This window comes from Paramormyrops kingsleyae, chromosome 17 (assembly GCF_048594095.1).
Source record: "Paramormyrops kingsleyae isolate MSU_618 chromosome 17, PKINGS_0.4, whole genome shotgun sequence".
NCBI lineage: Eukaryota > Metazoa > Chordata > Actinopteri > Osteoglossiformes > Mormyridae > Paramormyrops > Paramormyrops kingsleyae.
Genome location: NC_132813.1, coordinates 21,788,007 through 21,807,485, shown reverse-complemented (window position 1 = coordinate 21,807,485; position 19,479 = coordinate 21,788,007). Strand labels below are relative to the sequence as shown.

General features: G+C 44.9%; 1 protein-coding gene and 1 long non-coding RNA gene across 11 annotated transcripts in view; one reads left to right on the top strand and one right to left on the bottom strand.

Annotated features, from left to right (window-relative positions):
* Positions 1-444: 444 nt before the first annotated feature.
* frya (furry homolog a (Drosophila)) overlaps positions 445-19,479 on the top strand; it is a 74,580-nt gene continuing 55,545 nt past the window's right edge. For 2 of the 9 annotated variants that reach the window (XM_072701433.1, XM_023825975.2), the window contains exon 1: positions 10,461-10,655. In XM_072701433.1, coding sequence (XP_072557534.1) covers positions 10,499-10,655 — 157 coding nt within the window. In that variant the 5' untranslated portion in view covers positions 10,461-10,498. Of the gene's footprint in view, positions 554-10,451; positions 10,656-16,171; positions 16,398-19,479 lie in introns of those variants that run through there. The other 7 variants (XM_072701434.1, XM_072701435.1, XM_072701438.1 and 4 more) reach the window with 7 other exon arrangements.
* On the bottom strand, positions 3,904-19,268 carry LOC111851247 (uncharacterized). 2 transcript variants are annotated; one of them, XR_002839973.2, is made up of 4 exons: positions 19,185-19,268; positions 6,802-6,951; positions 6,097-6,298; positions 3,904-4,298 (listed from the first exon to the last, which is right to left on the bottom strand). It is a non-coding gene; the product is annotated as an uncharacterized lncRNA (long non-coding RNA). The 2 variants fall into 2 exon arrangements; XR_002839972.2 differs by having other exon boundaries at positions 6,097-6,217.

Sequence of the window (19,479 nt, the reverse complement as noted above, 5' to 3'; positions counted from 1 at the left end):
GCATCACAGCATGAATGTGAAGAAAAAAAAATGCCAAAGGAGATGAGCAAGCTGCTAATCTCTCTATGGTCATGATTTTGACTGAGGCACAATTTAGGCTGGGAAAATCAGTCTTGCTCACTCATTTTATTTTCTTTCTTTGAAATTGCTGTGGGATTGTATACATATGCAATTGTATTGCTTTAAATTATAGAGGAAGTAGGAACATTTTCAGATAACCTATAAAATCTTTTCAGTAACAGTAATGCATTAATTGCACTGACCTGCTAAGCGCGGGCTTTTTTGATACCTACTTTTTATGATGACTGGCCCGTCACCGTGGGCGCGCTCCTTATGTAAATCTGACCACGCTCACAGACGGAAACAGTGCCGTTGCTAGGGGGCGGCGTCTTATTCCCGCGGCGTCAGCCCGCCCACCTGATGGAGAAAACTATTGTAGCGCTAAGCAGCCGCTTGAGCAAGTGCACTCAGGGACCCTGAAGGATCGCTTGGACTTTGGTGAGATGTTTGGCCGTGGGATAGAGGACTGAAGCTCACACCATAAGTACAGGCGGTAATGATCTGATTGTCTATTACACTTATAGCTACAACCATATGCTTACTGTTATTTGTGTTAACAACCATTTGGTTCACTGGCTGTGCCTGAAACTGGCAATGTACTAGCAAACGGATTAATTGCTGTCCTGTAGGCGTACTTTCGGGCTAAATATTAATTTGCCAATGAAGCGCCTTGTCGCCTTTCTACAGTACTTCCCGCATAATGTTTTTCAGTGACGTCATTATGTGAGCTGGTCAGTTGGCTCGCTCACTTAAAAAGAAGCATTATAAACTGAGTATTAGCCGTTAAAATAACATGCAATTGGCAATGCACTACCAAAATACGACTGTATGCGATCCTCTGTGCATTAAACGACCGACATTACCCTTTAAAATTAATGCAGCCTATTGCTAAAACATTTAGGAAGTTGACATCCTCTCACAGCAGTTTCCAAAGGGTGTGTTGTACACCTGTATTATATATGTGCTGTGCTACTTAAAATTTCATAAAAACTTTTTATCCGTTTGAGAGGAAGTTCATTAGAAGAAAAAGTCTTGAAGCCGCGCTTATTAGCCAATATTACATTGCTTCAGTGGTTAACTTCGCCTCTGTAAGACGTCAATAAATTATTAATAAATAAATTCCCTAGTGTAATACAGCGCTAAACTTATGTAGTTTCTTGTTTGAACAAGGACTGCCGTTAAGACTAAGTACACATTACGATAAGCTCAGCCATCTTTTTGTGTTTATCGATTTGGAATTAGGTGTCTGTGTTTTAAAGATGCTCTCGGCATGTTTTCTGTCAGTGAATTATTGCAATATGCTGTTGTTGTTTACATTTATCTGTATATTTGAAATCATTTTCTCAATCAAGGTGGGTATAAATTTAAGGCAAAATTTTTGGCAAAAAGTATTCATCTATATGGATAATAGTAATAATAATAATAATTATTCTTATTCTTATTATTATTATCTGATGTGGTCACTGAGACAGATATGTCACTTTTCTGGTTACTCGTGGCTGACCCAGTTACTGTAATTATCTATGAATTTTGGTGTATTTTTCTCGAGTTCATTTGCTCCTGAGACTCGTGTGAATATTTAATGCCTCTCTGCAGTGGGACTTAGAAAAAGCTTTTTGCGGCTCTGTGCCATTAAACTCCAAATAAGAGCTGACTCAGTAATGCAAGGGGAAAAAACGCTTTTTGAATTTCACTCACATCAGTCTACAATCTAGGTAGTCATTTTACTGGGGATATATATATATATATATATATATATATATATATATATATATATATGAAATTCAAACCGTACTTATTTTAAGCACTATTTTTTTACATTAAGGATTTAACTTTACTCATATATGTGGTACATTTAAATCCTTGATATAAAAACAGTGGTGTTTAGTGTTTTTAATTAGCTATTTCTCAATTAAACCTTTTCGTCTTCTATAAAATTAGCGGAAGGCACGGCTGGGATTAAAAATCGATCGGAGTGGGAGGGGGTTGAGATAAATTTTGCTAGGTCACAAATTACTATTGTAGACTCTTTTAAATTCACTATTTACAGCTAACAAATTGCGCAAAATGCACCAACGCGCAGATTTACATTGAATTTGACTTCTTATTTCCTTGTGCCGGAAAGTTAAAGGTGTCATATTTCCGAGCGACTTTCATTGCGCTGAAGTGAAAGGTGCACTTGACACTTTTGGTTAGTCGGATTACTGTATGTGTTTTTGTAACACGCTGCTAAAACGCCTGCGTGCACACGGCACTGCTCCAAATTGATACAGAAATGTACCCCGTCTACTTCAGTATTAAATCAACCATCGTTTCAATCGGATGCTTTTTAGCTTTACATACTTGGTTTTTATTGGCAAGCGGTGTCATTCGTGAAAGAAGGGAGATGTATTAAAATCCGGTTGAATAAGTAACAGGTAGGCCATATTGTTTCTCAACTGTTAAGTTATTTGACATCCAGTTGATTAAAATGTAAAATAAGCCCAGTAGTACTGGGGAAAGGTCATTAGTGGACTGAGTTCTTGTCATAATGTGTGAATGTGTTCAGCAAAGCAACCAGCCCTCAGCTGTGTAACTGATGCCGATGCGACTTTGCGCTGAAGGGCTGCGCTTTAATGGGAGCTTAATCCAAGGGCGCGCCTTTGTTTTATATTTTTTTGTCAACTTTTGTTAAGAAAGGATACATGATATTTACTGATTAGGAAAAAGTTACACGTCATTGAAACGTCTGTATCTGTAATTCCTTGCTGTCTTAGTTATTAGGCAGTGTTAAGCATGGAACTGCATAGGTTTGCATCATAACTGATGAGTGATGGTCAGTCGTAGAAGTGTCTAGTAAAAGTGACTAATCGATGGGGACTCCTCTGTCCAGGCATAGTGTTACATGCCTCTTTTCACCATGGCTACCAGTGCAAACACCTTCAGTTACATGAAATGGATGTTATCCGTCGTTTTGATTCAGATCAGCTTTCTCTAGGCCACCACAAAGCCTCACAGTATGTTCATGGTTATTTATAACTGGGGTAATTGGTTTCACAGGAAGCAAAAGCAGTAGTCATTTAGGAAAGTTTTTAAACTTTAATTAGCATTAAAAAATGGTCAAGCCTTATATTTTATGCTAATTTTTATTTTGCCCTTATGTGCTGTGTACTTGAAATGAAAATAAATCTTTGGTCATTTATGCTAACTTGACTATCAGAAAATTAAGCACCATTTTGTCCATGATTTGACCCTGCATATAAATTAATTTGCATCCTTTATTGACATTAGAAATTCACATTTATCTAGGACCTAATGGATCTGTCAGTGGCCTACCCGGCCAAGCCCTGCTGTCCTGTCATGTCACCCGATCCCCCGTAACACCCAAAACTTGTTGTTTGACTGTCGAGTCCAAGCTGATGACTGATTCCCTAATGTCTTCTGAAAAGGCTGGACAATGAGGGCTTGTAAAGAGTATCGATATGAGAAGCCAACCAACATAATTGGCTTGTGGTAACTGGAGGCACATCGCGTGTGCGTCAGTGCTCAGCCCCAGCCACCCCAACCCCCCCCCAACCGCCCCAACCCCCCCTTTGTGCCAAGCTGGCAGCTTGAGAGACACGTGAGGCGTGAGGATGTGTGTGAAATAAGAATGGGACCGCAAGTGGGCAGGACCGTCCACATAGGAGGCCTTTGACACACGGAGCTTTTTTTGTGACATGTCTTTAATTATATGTGTCAATCTATTATACAATAAATACATCAGTAATTAAATGTCAATAAATCATTCAATTTATCTTTCATGATTTATTGACACATTTAATGAATGACATGTTGTAAGATTTATTGAAGGATACACTGAAATATAGATTACAAGATAGGTACAGGAGTCTAAGGCCTGTTGTTGATTCTGAAACAATAAGTGTATAAATGCAGCAGGGTTCTGTTGATACTCAGCGGGATGCTAGACCCAATGTATATTCAGCTGTGTAAACACCCCAGCAGCATTAAATAATGGTCATATTGTGGTGCTAAGCTAGTGTGGTTCGTGTCCATTTATCTGGTATCAAAGTGCCAACATACTGACAAGATGCTGCCGGGTTGTAGAGAATTTGAAATGTGCTTGTCATTTATTACAAAGTTTCAGGCAGATCTGTCAGGCAGAATCTTGGATTCCCCCCAATGGGACACCGATATTTGGCTCACTTGCCCTCTTTATATGGTCGAGACAGTGAGTAATGGTTCTTGCTGGGGATATCCTGTGATTAAAAAAGAAAAAAAAAACACCATGAAGGTTATTCCTGAGTGCAGTCTGACTGTCAGACCATAGTAACTAGATGGGTTAAGCAGCTGAAGCATCATTTATCATTATTTTGGATGTTTACGATGGTCAGTCATATGACTGGTATAAGCTGACTATCAAGACTATTTGCAATCCATTGTGGGAAAGTCACAGATGTGATGGTCTAGGAAGCATGTAGCTCAGGAGCTACAGATAAGTCTTCAGAGCCTGTGGTCCTCTGGATGGGTACAGGGATATATACTTTATGTTTAATGAGTTGTTGCAATATTGATGGCAACCGTAGGATACATCAGGCACACACTGAACTGTAATATAATGCACAGCAGGGTGCAGTGACCTGCCTCATTGAATCTTTTAGGATACAACAATGAGGTTAAAGATTTTATTTTATTCTAAATATTTCACAACTATGACCAATGTTGGGAATAGGGGACCACTCATTTTCCTAGTAAACTTCAATAATTCATATACTGCATGTATATTGGTGTATTTGTACTTTTTATTTACACAGCTGAATTGATACATTAAATCAATACACAGAAACATGAACGGTCAAGGAGAAAGAGAAACAAGGTGCTGATATTTAATGATGACAAAATCTGTTAAGTGGATAGTAATAAAATATAGAAATAAAGCAGTGGTGTGGCGCAGTCTGAATGTTTTTTTTTCTTCTTTATTTATTTGCCAAAGTCAGGGTCCTGGCTGTTCACTGTACATGTTTTGATCAAGCCAACTAACCACAGCTGAGCTATTTACTTACCAAATGGCACTTAACAGGACGTACTGCCACTCTCCTGTCATGTAAAACCAAATTTCTGCTACTAGAGTAACTCCTGTGTTTGTGAAAGGCAGTGAAGCCAACCAATGAAAATTGCCTTCTCTGGTTTGATCGTAGGCCTAATTTATTTTTCAGTTCTACACTTTCTTGTTTAACCTGAATTTATTTGCATAAATCTTTCTCTCTGGTACTGTGCGCAGAACATACAACTGCATGAGATACCCTTGAACGCATGAATTTGTTACAAATTCATTTCCACAAGTATTCGGATTTCCGGCCCACGTTCTTTATCAGCACAGCTTTTTGCGGTGTCTGCATGGCACCATGACAAGGTTTACAGTTAGCGAACCAGCACCGAGCCGGCCGACGGCATTTGGAAGTTCGTCCCACTCTGATTTGTAGTTGATTTAAAAAAAACCGAACGGTCCAGCTTTGTGGGGGGAAAACGTCCTTCGCTGGGACACAGGCCCTTTTTGCAGGGAGGAGTTTGAGGTCTTTAAGCGGTACAGCCGCATGTTAATTCTAGAGGGGAAGGATAAGGAACTTACGGTATGGGTGCTTTTAGCCACATGGACATGCATGTATTATTTTACCGGGATTTGTCAAAATCCCGGTAAAATAGAAAAAAAAACTAGATTTTGTTTGCTCATAGATTTTCTTTTCAGCTAACAACCGATTTGGTAGTAAAATGACTACCAAAGCTTACTTGATTGTGAAGCTATAGGTCCTGCGCTGTAACTAATGCGGCAAATATTGTGTACAAAGAAAATGATGTTGTTGACTGTAATAGAAAAATTGTTTGAAAAGGGATAGGAGTAAAATAACTTAAAAGCTGATAGAAAGTGACAATAAGAATTGCGAGAATGGGAAAAGGCGACATTGAACACTGAGTTCCGATAGCATGCGCTGCAGCTACAAGTAATCTTGAGGTACATCTATAAGTAGCAAAAATGATATTAGGGTTAGATACACTCACCACTGTGAGAAGATCAATGGGCAAAAAGGGAGACAAACAGGTCTGCAGGGGAGCCGGCGACCAGTCACGGGGGGGCGGGGGTGCCCGAAATGGAGTCACGTACAGGTGGCCTGAAATGTTTCTGCCGAGTCAGAGAAACAAAATCCGGGCTGCCAGGTCAAACAGGAGTAAGCTGAGGAGGACAGGCTCAGCAGGAGGGTATCTGGGCCATGAAACAGAACTATAAGGACAGTGCAGCAGTCAGTAAGATAAAGCTGCCCTGCACGGAAGCAGCAGATTTCATCTCCGTGGATAGATAAGCATATAATACGCACGAATGCATGGTTCAGATATATTGTATTACTTTGAATTCAAGCACTACGTCTCAGAATAAGAAATATCCAGTGAGGAGAAATGTAGCAATCGAGATCAAAGAGTAGATTAAAAGATCTAATGGAAAAACAAGTGTTTTCTCGATTACGTAACAGCTAGTGAGCTTAGACAGCCTGGTAATTACATACTGTAGCTGTGGTCGGAATCGTTTTAATAGTCTTATTAACAGCTGAAGTCTCTTCGGCTCCAATACGTTTGATATTTTTGTTTGTTGGGGCGGGGGTAGTGCTGTGTGCCTGGTAATGAGTTATGAGTTTAAATGCGCTTTTCAAGTATGTATATCAATTATTTACCAGACCCCCCAGCACCCACCCACAGCAGAATGCTCCTCACCATGGCAACAGCTTCCCGGATTGCACTGCTTCCTGTAGGCGGCTTTCCTTGAGCTTTGCGGCTGCGGTTTGCAAACGTGCATCAGAAATACCGCCTTACTGATGCACCGTTTAGTGTGGCAAATGAAGATATGTCGGTCATTACAGTTTTCTGTGGAAAGATACACATACATCATTATGCATTTATGAAAAAAGTAGATTTCAAATGGACTTGGGTAACACATAGATGCTGGCTATAGTTTTATAGTTAGTTCTCGATCTTTTGATCACATCTCTTCATGCTTCATTACAAATTAGTCAAAACTGTTTACCAAAATGGAGTTTCAATGGGATATGATTTTTTTTTTTATATAAGTAAACCTCAGTCTACTACTGTTTTCTTTTCGGTTATTCTCTAACACGTACTGAATATCGAGAAAACTGAGCAAAGAGGCTTTATGCACGTGCAGTAGAGATTGACAAATGTGCTTGGTATGTGTCATGAATAAATGATATTTCAGCCAGTAAGACTAAATTGCTTTTCTTTGTATAGACAGTTGTATTTATGAAGTCAATATAATTACTTAAATAAATTTCTCATATAAGTGTCCTGACACGGTAGGGGGACGGGGACGATTAAATTACAATACCGATAACGGAGAACAAAATTTCAGTAGTATCTAAAGTTGAACGATCGCTTTAAAGTTTCCCTTTTCGGCCGAGTGTATCTTCCGGCACTAGAGGGCGATCTTACGCTACAGAGCCTAATTTATCTTACTAGTACGTTTAAGATCCCGCGTCTTACGGCACACTAACTCATTGTAAACTTTGAATGTTGTGGTTACTCAGAATCGCTCAAAATATTTGTTTTGTTGAAAAGATCGTAAAAGTGTTGTGTGTTTTATTATTATGATGGGGGCATCTTCTTTTATAAAACAGAAGTATATTAAGCAGCCTAATGTTGTGTTTTTTGGCAGGGACAACAACGGTATATTGTGTTTTACTCTTTGGCAGGTGAAGTCATTGTTAAAATAATGCCCGGAGGGGATGTTGCGGATACAAAAGCACGGTTAAGGGTGTTTTGTCTTCCAGTTTTGAGCAACCTCAAAGTGTAAAAATGAAGGCATACGTCTGGCAAGATTAATGAGTTTTTAATACTGCTTAATAATGATTATAAAATTCCCCATACTGAAGACGACTGATAAAGTGAAACATAGTGCTTGTAACTGTTCATGCTTTTGGGCTAAAAGGGTGACCTTCTGAACAGGGCCTTGTCTGTTTCGATTTCTATCTGAGGGCCTCATTAAATTTTAAACAACGTTTCCTGTTTGCAGGATCAACGTTGCTTTTTTTCCTGGGAGTTGCCAGCTTGCCTTGTTTGTACAAACTGACCAGCTTCACTTCTGCATCTGTTGCTTGCAAAGTCGCTGACTGAGACTAAGAAAGAACAAACCAGCTGATTCTTGTGGGCTTTAAACGGGGGAGTTTTTCGGAGATGTTGGACCCTGGGTTTTGTACTGTTTCTGTTTTGTTACGTTTGTTTATTCACCAGACCCTTTAACCAATAGCGAGGTACGGCTGACGCTCAGCCAGTGCAGATGGGGGGTGAGCAGATGGGGGGTGAGGGCCGTGCTCAGGGGCCCAAAGGTGACATCACTCTGCCGGCCGCAACATTTTGAAGAGACGCACAGCACCCTGCCCCCCCGGGTCCTGTTGCCTGTTCACACAGTCACACAGTACTGGAGTGTTTGTCTCTTATTAACTGTATTGGTCACAAGCACCTACACTCTCTGATTTTTAAAGAAATAAACGATTCAAAACTTTTATTACAAAAAAATAGAAATATTTAAAACAAATGTAACTGACTGGTTTTTGGTATTTTATAGCTTGTAGTAGCATTTTATTTAGCCACAAAGGCTGAAACTACAGGTTTTGTAGAAGACATATCAGTTCTGTCTTTAGTAGACTGACATTCACTTTCTGTTGGAATTCTATTTACTAATGTCAGAACTTGATTCTCTCTTGGCGTCTGTTGATTGTTTCTTAATGAACTAAATGATAGCCACTTGTCTGCCTGGTCCCAGATCAGTTTGTGAGGTTTAATGCACTCTCTGCTCCTCATTTCAATCTTCTGTTGTACTGTATCACTGATAAGTCAGAATTTTTGATTAATATTTATTTTGTTGTTTGTAATGGTTAGAAAGGCACAGGTAACAATTAAACAAAGGGCTCAAATTGAAATTTTGAGTAAAGAAGGGTTCTCTCATCGCCAAATAGCCAGAATGTTAAATGTCTCTAAGCAATGAGTGACCTAGAGATTACAGAGAAACAACAGGAAGCAGTAGCGACCGGAAACTGGGGCAAGGAAAGCGACATCAAAGGCTGAAGATCAACACTTTGGTGTGTCGTGCAAAAGAAATTGGAATTTGACTGTAATGGTCTGAGGGCTACGATTAATGTGAACAGAGGGAAGCCGGTATCTCTTAATACAGTCAAGTAATGACTGAGAGCAGCTGGACTGCATACTTAACAAGTGTTAACAAGAAAAACAGACTAGTATAGGCTAAACAACACAAACACTGGAGTATTCAGGACTGGGAGCAGCAGGTCTTGTGCTCTGTGGGACGAGATAAACCAACAACTTCAAAATGAGCATCTAGCAAATGAGACAGAATTGTTTGCATGCTTGAAGATGTGCTGGGAAGGTTTGGACAAGTTCTTTCCAAAAATTGTTGGAAAGGATGCTGTGAATCTGTGCTGCTGTGATGAAGGCAAAGGGCGGATATTTTGATGAAAGTCATACTTAGGCACTTACATTCATTAACTTGCATTTACAATGCACAGTAAATTGTTACATTACACTTCAAAACCAGTCAAACAAGTGTTTATTTTTTTTTTGTAATAAAAATTTGAAAAAGCAGTGTATGGTTTATTTTAAAACAATGGGAGGATGGGCCCAAACTTCTGGCCTGCAGTGTATAAATGAGCTCAGTGACTGGATGCTGCACTGCGGCCCCAGTTGCGTCTCGGCCTCAGGGTGAAGGTGTAACTGGCTTTTGCCAGCCGACATGGTACAGAGCAGCTGGCCTTCGGTGTGAGGTGTGTGCACTTGCTGTACGTGATGGACGGAGGCGCAATATGAGCTCCCGCTGGGGGTGATCCAGGAAGGGTGGGGTCACCAGCCAGCCGGTCAGCGGTGGTGAAGGGGAAGCTGAAGCACAGCGTGCCAGCAGGGGGAGCGGACCGTCTGCATAATGCCCGCTGTGGATTCCTCCCAGGCCAGACGGTCCTGTTGCTCTTGCACCATGACTTCTGGGCTCCTTGTTAAACTCCAAGATCCCTCCCTCACTGGTCTCTGTCCCTCCCTCCCTCTGGCTCGCTCTCTCGCTCTCGCTGCACCTCTCTCCATTTGCTCGCCTTCACTGGAAGGAGGAGCGGCCGCCCAGTAATCTTACACCTGCCCCATTCATGCGTGCTGCCGCGACTCGCTAAACCGCCCGGACGGGTGCCGGGCGGGGGTTAGAACGTGCCAAGCGTGGCTGCGGACGGCTCGCTGTCGCTTCAATTTCATCTCACTGCCCTGGGACAGAGGTGGGGAGGCAAGACAAGAGAGGAGAACCCCCACCCCCCCCGCCCCCCAGCTCCTTCCAAGGAGGCTGCCCTGATGCTGCCGGGAAAGGGATCCTGAAGACTCGAGGGGGACCTGGATCTGTTTAGAGATGTTTTTCAATGACTGCGCTCCAAGGAACGGCATGGAGAAGGTGCCGGCGCTGAGCTCGGGACAGGATAGAAGGGTCCAAATGGTCGGCCGGCCCGAGGACTTCCGAGGGAAGGTCAAAATGATAAGGCAGTGGAAACGACCCACCATCCTGGAAGGTAGGCAGCGTCCGAGCCTCCTGTGCCGGACTCCTGGATGCTTTGTGTATTCAGAATTAAAGGCTCTTGGGAGTCGATGTGTCACCTGCAGGCAAGTCGTTAACAAAAAAGTGATTTGGTGCCGCATACCTGTTTCCATATACTGCCTGCTAGTCAGCAGAAGTGGCTCCTGAGGTCATGTGGCTCCTTGCAAACCTTTTTTTCAGAGATGCACCTTTCTGTTGGTGTTTGGTGAGTCTTACCTGCTACACGAATGCAGGTGGGCTTGGGGAACAATGGGGGAAAATGTAAGCTTTTGTGACCAGAAATTGAAACCTGGGACTAAGAGGGAAGACGGCCGATTCCGAAAGCGAGCATGAAGCAGAAGAAGGATCTCAGATGGGTGCTAGGATGAGGGCATGGGGGGGGGGGGAGTACTTTGTTTTGCTCTGCTGGCTTTTTACTTTCATTTTCCTCAGCTCTTTTGGCCCCCTCACTGGGTAAAGCAAACCTCACACTTCCTTCCAGCTGTCCATGCATCACAGGTGTGCCCCATCACGCTGAGCTCGAGCCAGTGGCAGTAGCGGCCGGTCTGACTCCAGGGCTTGACCCTTTCTGCTTATCGCCACTGTTGTCTGATCCTTTGGGGTCAGAGGTTAACTATTGCGGCTCTTTAGCAGAGGACTTGTGCTTGAGTGTCTGTGTGCCCGGCTGCATGTGTACCCATGTCGCATACACGTCTGCAAGGGTACAAGAAAGTGGAGATGTGAAAAGGAAGGGAGATGGAGAAGGATGGGGCAGCGAAGAGCGAGGGGGGTGGGATCAAGTGCTGGGGGGTCAGACTGCTGGAGGCCTTCAGCATGGAGCTGGTGGGACATGCTTTAAATTCCTGCCCTTCAGCGGAGCCAGAAAGTGCTGGTAATATGCACTTAATTTGGCTGCGTAATTGCTCTTCCTCCTCTCCCACCACACTCACAGGAAAAAACAACATAAAGGGAGGTGAAATGTGCTCGACAGCTTTCAACGTACTGGCACTGGTTCCACAGAAAGAAATCTGTATATGTATAGCCCATGTATGCTACTTTCGGATGACATTTACAACGCTGCAGAAATAATGAGATACTTCAGTAGAACTGAGAAGTGATAAAAGCGAATAGGAAGTAAGAAACGGTCTCGGCACAACATCCAGCCAATCCCGGCTGAATGCAGCTCTGTCTGTGCAGTGGAACCTAGTGTGGACTTAGAAGGACTGGGGATGCTGCAACGAGTAGCAGTCCTTAGCGGAGATATGCTCTTTTAAAAGAAGTCTGCATGGTAATATTTACTAGAACGATCCAGTGATTATGTTTTACTCAAGGTTCCATTTGAGAAAAATATAATTCCTCTAATCAAAAGTTTGGTTCTTTAGGTGTCATTAAATATGATCCCTTAATCTGAGTTGTTAATGTAAATATGGCACTGTAGGTTTATGGTTAGCCTGAATACTATACTGAAATGCTGGTCTGTATGATCTCCGTGTGACAGTTTTGCTTTCTATATCATCAGCAGTGAAGTTGCGCTTCAGGACCCAGCCTTCACTTGTAGTTATTTATTCGTATTTATCATTGCAGTGAGTGAGATGGTGTCAGGCAGCAAAGACGTCCGCAGTGATAAGCTGAGACAGCTGGAATATTTCTGAAGCTACGTTTCACTGTGAGGAGTAGCACAGGTCCTGCCCAGTGTCGGACGGGGAGGGGGGGGGGGGACCATTAGACAAGCTGCTACTCCTCCACAAATATTTCATGCCGCAAGGAGCTTGTTGGAACAGGGTGGCTCTTCCCTGCAAGCCTTGTCCTCATGAAACACCACCATCTTGAGGAAAATTCACAAAAAACATGCCTGTTACATTTCCTGCTCCTGCCTGTCCTGTCAACACCTGCTCACTCTGCCTCCATGTCAGAGCCGAGAAATGACGTGACTGATTGGTGCTTTAAGGTTGTAGGAAAACTGTGCCTTTGTTGTTCTGTGAAGCTACAGCTTCCATTTAAATCTTTATAGCTTCAGATTGTATGGATTTAGTACAGGCAGTGCATAATGTCATTCAGTGGTACAATTATTACTTAAAGGTAGATGGAAATAATTTACTTGGTTCGCTCACTTTCTTTTTCTGTTAGTTCAGGTATGGATGTGAATAAGGCATGCCCTCCTGATGGTTTATCCAAAATGTGGGGGGAAAAAACGGTAAAATGATAAATATGTCCTGAGTGGTCAGGTGGCCTCACACCCCTAAGGTGGTTCGACCCCCCCGGCTATATGTGTGCTGACTTTGCTTGCTTCCTCTGTGTTTCTGCAGCTTTATGAGGTACTATGAGGTGAATCAGTGTCTCTACTGTAAATTGCCCGTGGTGTGTGAGTCTGTGCCCTGACATCCCATCTAATGTGTCCCCTGTCTGTGCTTATGGGGACAGTACACCATGATTGCAGATGGATGAATGCATATCTATATATTGATACACCCTGATCTTGCCCTCTCTCACACACTCTCTGTACACCTACTTGGGGCCGTCTGCCAATCTTCCCCTCTCCTACTGTTCATTGCTGTTGTTTGAACAGTCCAACCTAGAAATTGCATAATCGTCTACAGAATCTGACATCATCCGATGAGACACCTCCAAAGCAGGTGACCTCAGCCGGGGGCTAGTCTCTCTGCCATCTGCGTACTGCCCAGTCTCATATTCGTCACTTGCAGTAGAGTCTGATTAACATTTAACATTTTATTAGGCTTGTGGTCTTCTTGAAGCGGACGGATAATCAGCCTTTGATGGGTTTTTTTTTGTATGCTTTCAGTACTACAGCCGCACAGATATACTGCGTGTAGTATTTGTGCTGTGCCACAAGTTATCCGTACAATACGTTGCTAGCGGCCTGGGGGCATGTTGCAGAAAGCGGGGAGCAGCCTGGATGGGGTGCTGTGGGCATTTTGGGGCTTCCAATTCTCAGTGCATGTTTTTGGAGCCGTAGCTGGAAATCAAAGCCCTGGGAGGAACCTGCATATCTCAGTCAGAGTCAATATCTCAGTTACTGGTTTATGAAATAATTGTTTATAAGAGGCATTTCAGTCCTATATTTCTGAAGAACAGTCCTATCAGTTTCACACTATTGCTGACTCCCAAAATGTTTTAATTTGTTCTTTAGTCATATTATTGAGTCAGAATTGGCATTAAATTTACATATTTACTGTAGAGAATTATGGGAACAATTCTTTTGGCAGTAGTCATTCCAGCAAGAAGGGGGACCAGCAGTGGCATTGGGTAATGAAGACTTATAGAATTGTCTGCCAATGAAAATTTGTAGCTTTACAAAAGAAATTATAATGCAGATATATTATAATGACTGACTGTTTCATCAGTGTCTGTTGTGTTGGTGGTTGTGAAGTAGAATTTGACATGATGCATGATGTATTTGTTTGTTTGTGTGTTTAATTATTCATCTTTACAACCTTCTGCCCACAACGTGTCCAGAGTCTTTGTCCATTTAAGTGCGGTTTGGCTTTCTTAATTTCTCGTGTCCTTAAACATGGGAGGGATGACAAAAAAAAATAAATGACTAGACCTGAAGTGCAGGTTCTGCGAAGAACACGCACGAACGGCTTTCTGACGCTTGGTCTTTGGAAACAGACGGAAGACAAAGGGAGCTCTAATTATGTAGCTAAAATCGTGTCTGGCTGAGAGGGAATGTTTCGGTGATCAGTTTATTTGCGCTTGGGGCGTGTTCGCGTTTCAGATGTGTCGGCCCTTCGGGAGAGACTGTGCTCATTTTGCGCTTTCCTCTTGTTTTGACACAGCACCCCGAGGTGCCTTTTGCGGATGTGTGGAAAGCGGTCAGCGCGTCTACTGCGCTAATGTTACGCCGTGCTCGACAATGCAATTTCTGGATAATCGTGCGCTCTTATAAGTCCCGCTCATGGACGACAAAAGGCTGTAGTCTGTATTTTAGAGTTTAAGAATCTTTTAGCCCAAATTAGCCCCACTTACTGTAAATAATGTAGCGCTAAAGACGCTAACATGCTCTTCAGTCTTTTCTTGTACCCTGTTGCTGTCCCGCCTTCGTAGCTGATATCAGCCTAGATGTTAGTCACTTGATTTTTTTATATATATAAATAAATCTTGTGAAAATATTCCCTCGACTTTATTTAGAACACAGCAGGGTTATTTAACGAGTACTGCTTTTGATTTTTGATTGCTAGTAAATGGGGCATTTGATTCTGTTTGACAAAGATTTCCATTATTTGGCGTTTTCGTAAGGACAAATTCAGCCCACACGCGGGTGCAAATGCAAGTACCGCCTCATGTTGTTCTTTGGATGAGTTTGCTTATTTCCAGCTGAGGGCTGTATGCTGCAGTAACCGACGAGACCCAAATTAGCCCTGCCGGCATTCTTGACACCTCGGAGGACCTGCCTCAAAAAGTAGACATTCTCGTTATTGTCCCTGCCTTGCCCCCGGGTGGAGGCGGCGCGTTCGACTCTAAGGCACCTGTGGCATCTTGGGAACAATGTAAAGCCCGGCCTGAACTGTGTTCTCAGTTTCATTGTGAAGCTCGGAAAGGATATTCTCCGTAGGCGAGGCATCCGCTGATGTCTAGCATGCACCGTCTCCTTTCTCCTAGCTAATTAGGGGAGGAAATGACCATGTCTCACCGCTCCCTTGGCCCAACAACGCAGCCCATGCTAGAGCTGATATCTGCATTCGGCTGGCAAACGGGGAAATGCGACCCAGTTCAGAGAACTTCTCCTTCCACTGGTCTGAGAGGTTTGAGTTCTACAGCTAGTTAGCGAGAGGATGTCACTGGAAGGGATGTGTCGCTTGGAAGAGTGGGAGCAGTGATTGGCCAGGTCGGAGCAGGGGGTACCCATAATTTTAATCAATCGGAATTTTTGTGGAACCTGTAAAGGACCATTTTGTGAGGACCTCTCTACTTTTGTATATCTGTCATATCATTCATTCCGCCCCCCCCCTTTTATCTAGCCATTTCTTGGCCCTGCCGATTTCATTTCAGACCACAGTGAAAAGTGTCACAGCGTAGTATGCCCCTCCATAAACGACAGTGCTGGGTGGGGGTGTATTTGTGACTCCAGTGGGGGGAGTCTTAGCAACCCTGTGTCATGATACTTGCGAAATTCCAGGATCCCTGTGAAAAATGGAGTGTCACCCAGCATCCTTTGCTCTGTGTCAGCCCGGCATGTAGGTCCAGTTTCTTCGCTCCTCGTCCCCAACCCCATCCTCTGCATCCTCCCCCACCTCGTGACCCTACTCACACACACTGGGGAGGAGTAGGAGGGCAGTGACCTCCCCGGAGTGTCATCACCGGTGCCCCGGCACACAGACGCGTGCTGGTTTTTATTACCTGCTCTCTCTCCGCTAAGAGGATTGTCTCCTGAGCTGCCTGGCCTGTATGCGGTTATTTAAAGGGAGCTTGTATCACCGCCCACTGCCTACCACGGATTGAGAGAGCGAGAGAGGGAGTGAGAGAGAGAGAGAGAGAGAGATAGATAGAGGGAGGCTGACTAACAGACAGAGGAGGAGGAGGCAGGGAAAGCAACCGCAGTCCGTCCTCATCCCGGCCCTCGTCCACAGAGGCGCCGCTACCTGCTCGCCCCTGGCTGCCACCCCCAGCCTGCCCCATCCTCAGCCAGCTCACTCTCCCCCCGGGGCCATGGCCAGCCAGCAAGACTCCGGCTTCTTCGAGATCAGCATCAAGTCGCTGCTGAAATCCTGGAGTGGCAGTGAGTACCTATGTCTGTGTTCGCAGCCCGGGAGTAACATCCTGGGAGTCCGGGGGGTGGAGGAGTTGGGGTCGCGCTGTCGGCCGCTTGTCTTGGGCACAAGTTCCCAGCCATGCACTCCTCTGATCGGTGTCCCCTTCCCCGCCGATCGCGCTGCCTCACCCTGTCACCTTACACATTCCGGTACCATCTCGTCCCGGTTTTAAAATAGCTCCGGTTGCACGCGGGGACAGCGTAATGGGATTAGGGAGGGCTCAGCTCAGCTGTGCTCAGATGGATCGACCTCCGCTGGCACCCCCTGCTGAAACGAGTGTTAGCGTCCCACGATAGCAGGTGTAAGTTCCGAACCGGCCAGCGATGTGTCACTTTGCGTGAATCTGTGGAGGATGTGTGGGTACCGGCTCACATCTTTCGAGCGCTAGTGATTCGGGGGGGGGGGGGTCCTCTGTTTACGTTCCAGCTCCTAGTTACTTGCCCCAGACTACAGTGCTGTTACGTAATGGCAGTTTCTTTCTCTCTGCATTCATGACAGTTTTCACCTGTTTCTTCCTGTTACTTCTTGCTGCTCTGTAATAGACCAGTAAAAAAAGACTGAAATGTTCCTCATTTGCAGCCTTGCTGCCCGCTTATAGCCTATCGAGCATGATAGTGGTGCACAGCTGTGCCGTAGTTATGCCTAGGAGATCCCAGCTAACTGCCAGTGATGCAGCAGGAGACGCCTTTCCAGGAGGGCAGGGGCGCATTCCCCTCCGAGTCCTCCAGGGGGACGCCGTGTCCACCACCCGCATGTTCTCATGGGCGAGGGGAGCCCAGTGGGAAGGGAGAGGGGGTCAGCAGGGTAATCTCCAGGTTTCTCCTGGCAGAGGAGGTGATATGGGGTTGGTGGCCACGAGCAGAAACGCCGCAAAGGAACTTGCTCTTCAGGCTGTTGATTTGTGCCTTATTTACTTTTCCATCACGATCTTCCTAAATTCCACCCAGACAGACAGACACACACACACACACGCCTCTCTGCACCCCCCCTCCCTCCCCCGATAGCCCCCTCTGTCCACCAGTGTGCCCGCCAGGGGGGGTGCCACAAGGACCGTCCTCTCTGCTTTCAGACAAAGCCTTTATCTGTGAGATGGTGTGACAGACATCAGCTACGCAGTGGCTGGGTGACTCTCGGGCTGCGTGACTCCCTCCTCCCTCCTCCCTCCTTATTTTCCATATGTTGCCTGAACACGCACCTCCAGCGTGTTTTGCCAGTTGGGCCACGGTATAAAAATCAAATAATTTTCCTGGTTTTGGTGGGGTACAGATCTGCTCAACATGCTTTCACCGGGGGCCACTGCACTGCTGTGGGGGGGGGTTTGCTCAGCCCACAAGGAAGGGGTGCCCCCCAACCATCACTGACTTTGCATGGTCAATTTTTTTTCTTTCCTGTAATTTTAATTTCCCCTTTTTGCTTTATGGATGGTGCTTTAAATGGGCAATCAGTATAATGGGCTCTACCTCACACCGGAGACGTTATCTGATTATAACCTGAGCGTTTCCTTGTTGCTCTGGGGCCAGTAACATATTACCAGAAGGATTGATTATACAGACTTGTACCTGTGTTAGTGGAAGGCTGTGCCGTTGCCTTACACATTCAGACACATGGCACGTGGATTCACTGGCATGTGGTCAGTGTGCTGCCACGGCAACCGCAGCATCTTCACGTTTGAGTCCATGGGGGTGAGGATTCACTGAGAACTCTGTGTGTGTGTGTGTGTGAGTGTGTGAGTGGGAGTGAGTGACAGGCTCTGTGGTTTTGTGCAGTTTTGCTAACTTTGTGGGGATAAATTCCTGTAATGTCGCTACAGAAATAGTAACTGCCATCAAGACATCACCCGCAGCTATTTCTGAGTCGAATCTGAGTGGGATTATAAATCTTTAAAGGTTTTAAATTGATGTTCTGGCACATCACCAGAAAGTCAGAAATCTGTGTTCACATGTGCTCGTAAGTTTTTTAGTGTACGTGTGAGTGAGCCTGTGGGTATGTATTTATTTCTGTATGTGTGTGTGTGTGTCTTAGGCATTGTTGCCAGGGCAGTGCCCCCCCCCCCGCCCCAAGCCTTTTCAGCACAGCAATGATGTCACGCTCCCTGTGCTCAGGCCTGTCTTCTGTCTGCCGAGTCACATGTTAGCATCTCAGCCTTAACCGGAGCCCAGGGGCACGTGGAGCCCCGCCCCCCCCCAGCTGCCCTCCCCAACCCGAGCGGCTGACAGCGAGGCTCCAATTTACAGTGTCCGGGCCAGAAGCTTCCCCTGACCCTCCCATGCATCCACACGCTCGCAAAAATCTGTAATGATTAATAGCTTGCTGCTCACCTGATGTCTTCAGATATCAGAGAAACACTGCATGCTATATGTCACACTGCAGAACCTTTCTGATCCACAGGCTCCCCGGCAGTTTTCTTGCCGATTTTCCCGTGGGATTTTGCTCAGAAGGCATTTCACAGGCACGCTTTATCCCGACTGCTCCGTCAGGTGTTATACCGTATTCCTCAGCTGAGCTGCGCATCTGTCGGCCTGTTGTCGGCATGAGGGCCCTGCACCATAGCGCCCCCGTCTGCCAGACACACTCGTTACAACAAAAGCGTATTACAATACTTTGTCTCACTCTCCCAAAACTTCCCATAATGCCTGAAATCGTGGGTAGATTTCAGTATTTCTCCAAAACGGCCTGCTAGATTTTATTTCGCAGATGCTCAGCTATGTTTTATTCAATAAGGTCTATTTGTCGTTGGGTAGCAGGGTACTCACGACTGGCACTGTTTATTGTGCAGCACGCTCTGTCTCCTAGCCGGGCCAGGTACCAAACCAGTGGACACTAACCGTACTAGTAACCGCTGACAAAGGTAGTGACCCTACTTTCATAAACACGTATTTCAGGATATCGTATGTCAGAGCATTTGCTAAAGCGATTTGTCTAAATGTGTAGCAGTAACGGAGCTATTTTGCAGGGTGCGGGGGCCTTGCTGGGGGGCTAAGACTGTGGGTGTAGTGTGCACCCAGGGATAAATATAGGCGCTGGGCTATGCCATCCCCCGCGTGTCAG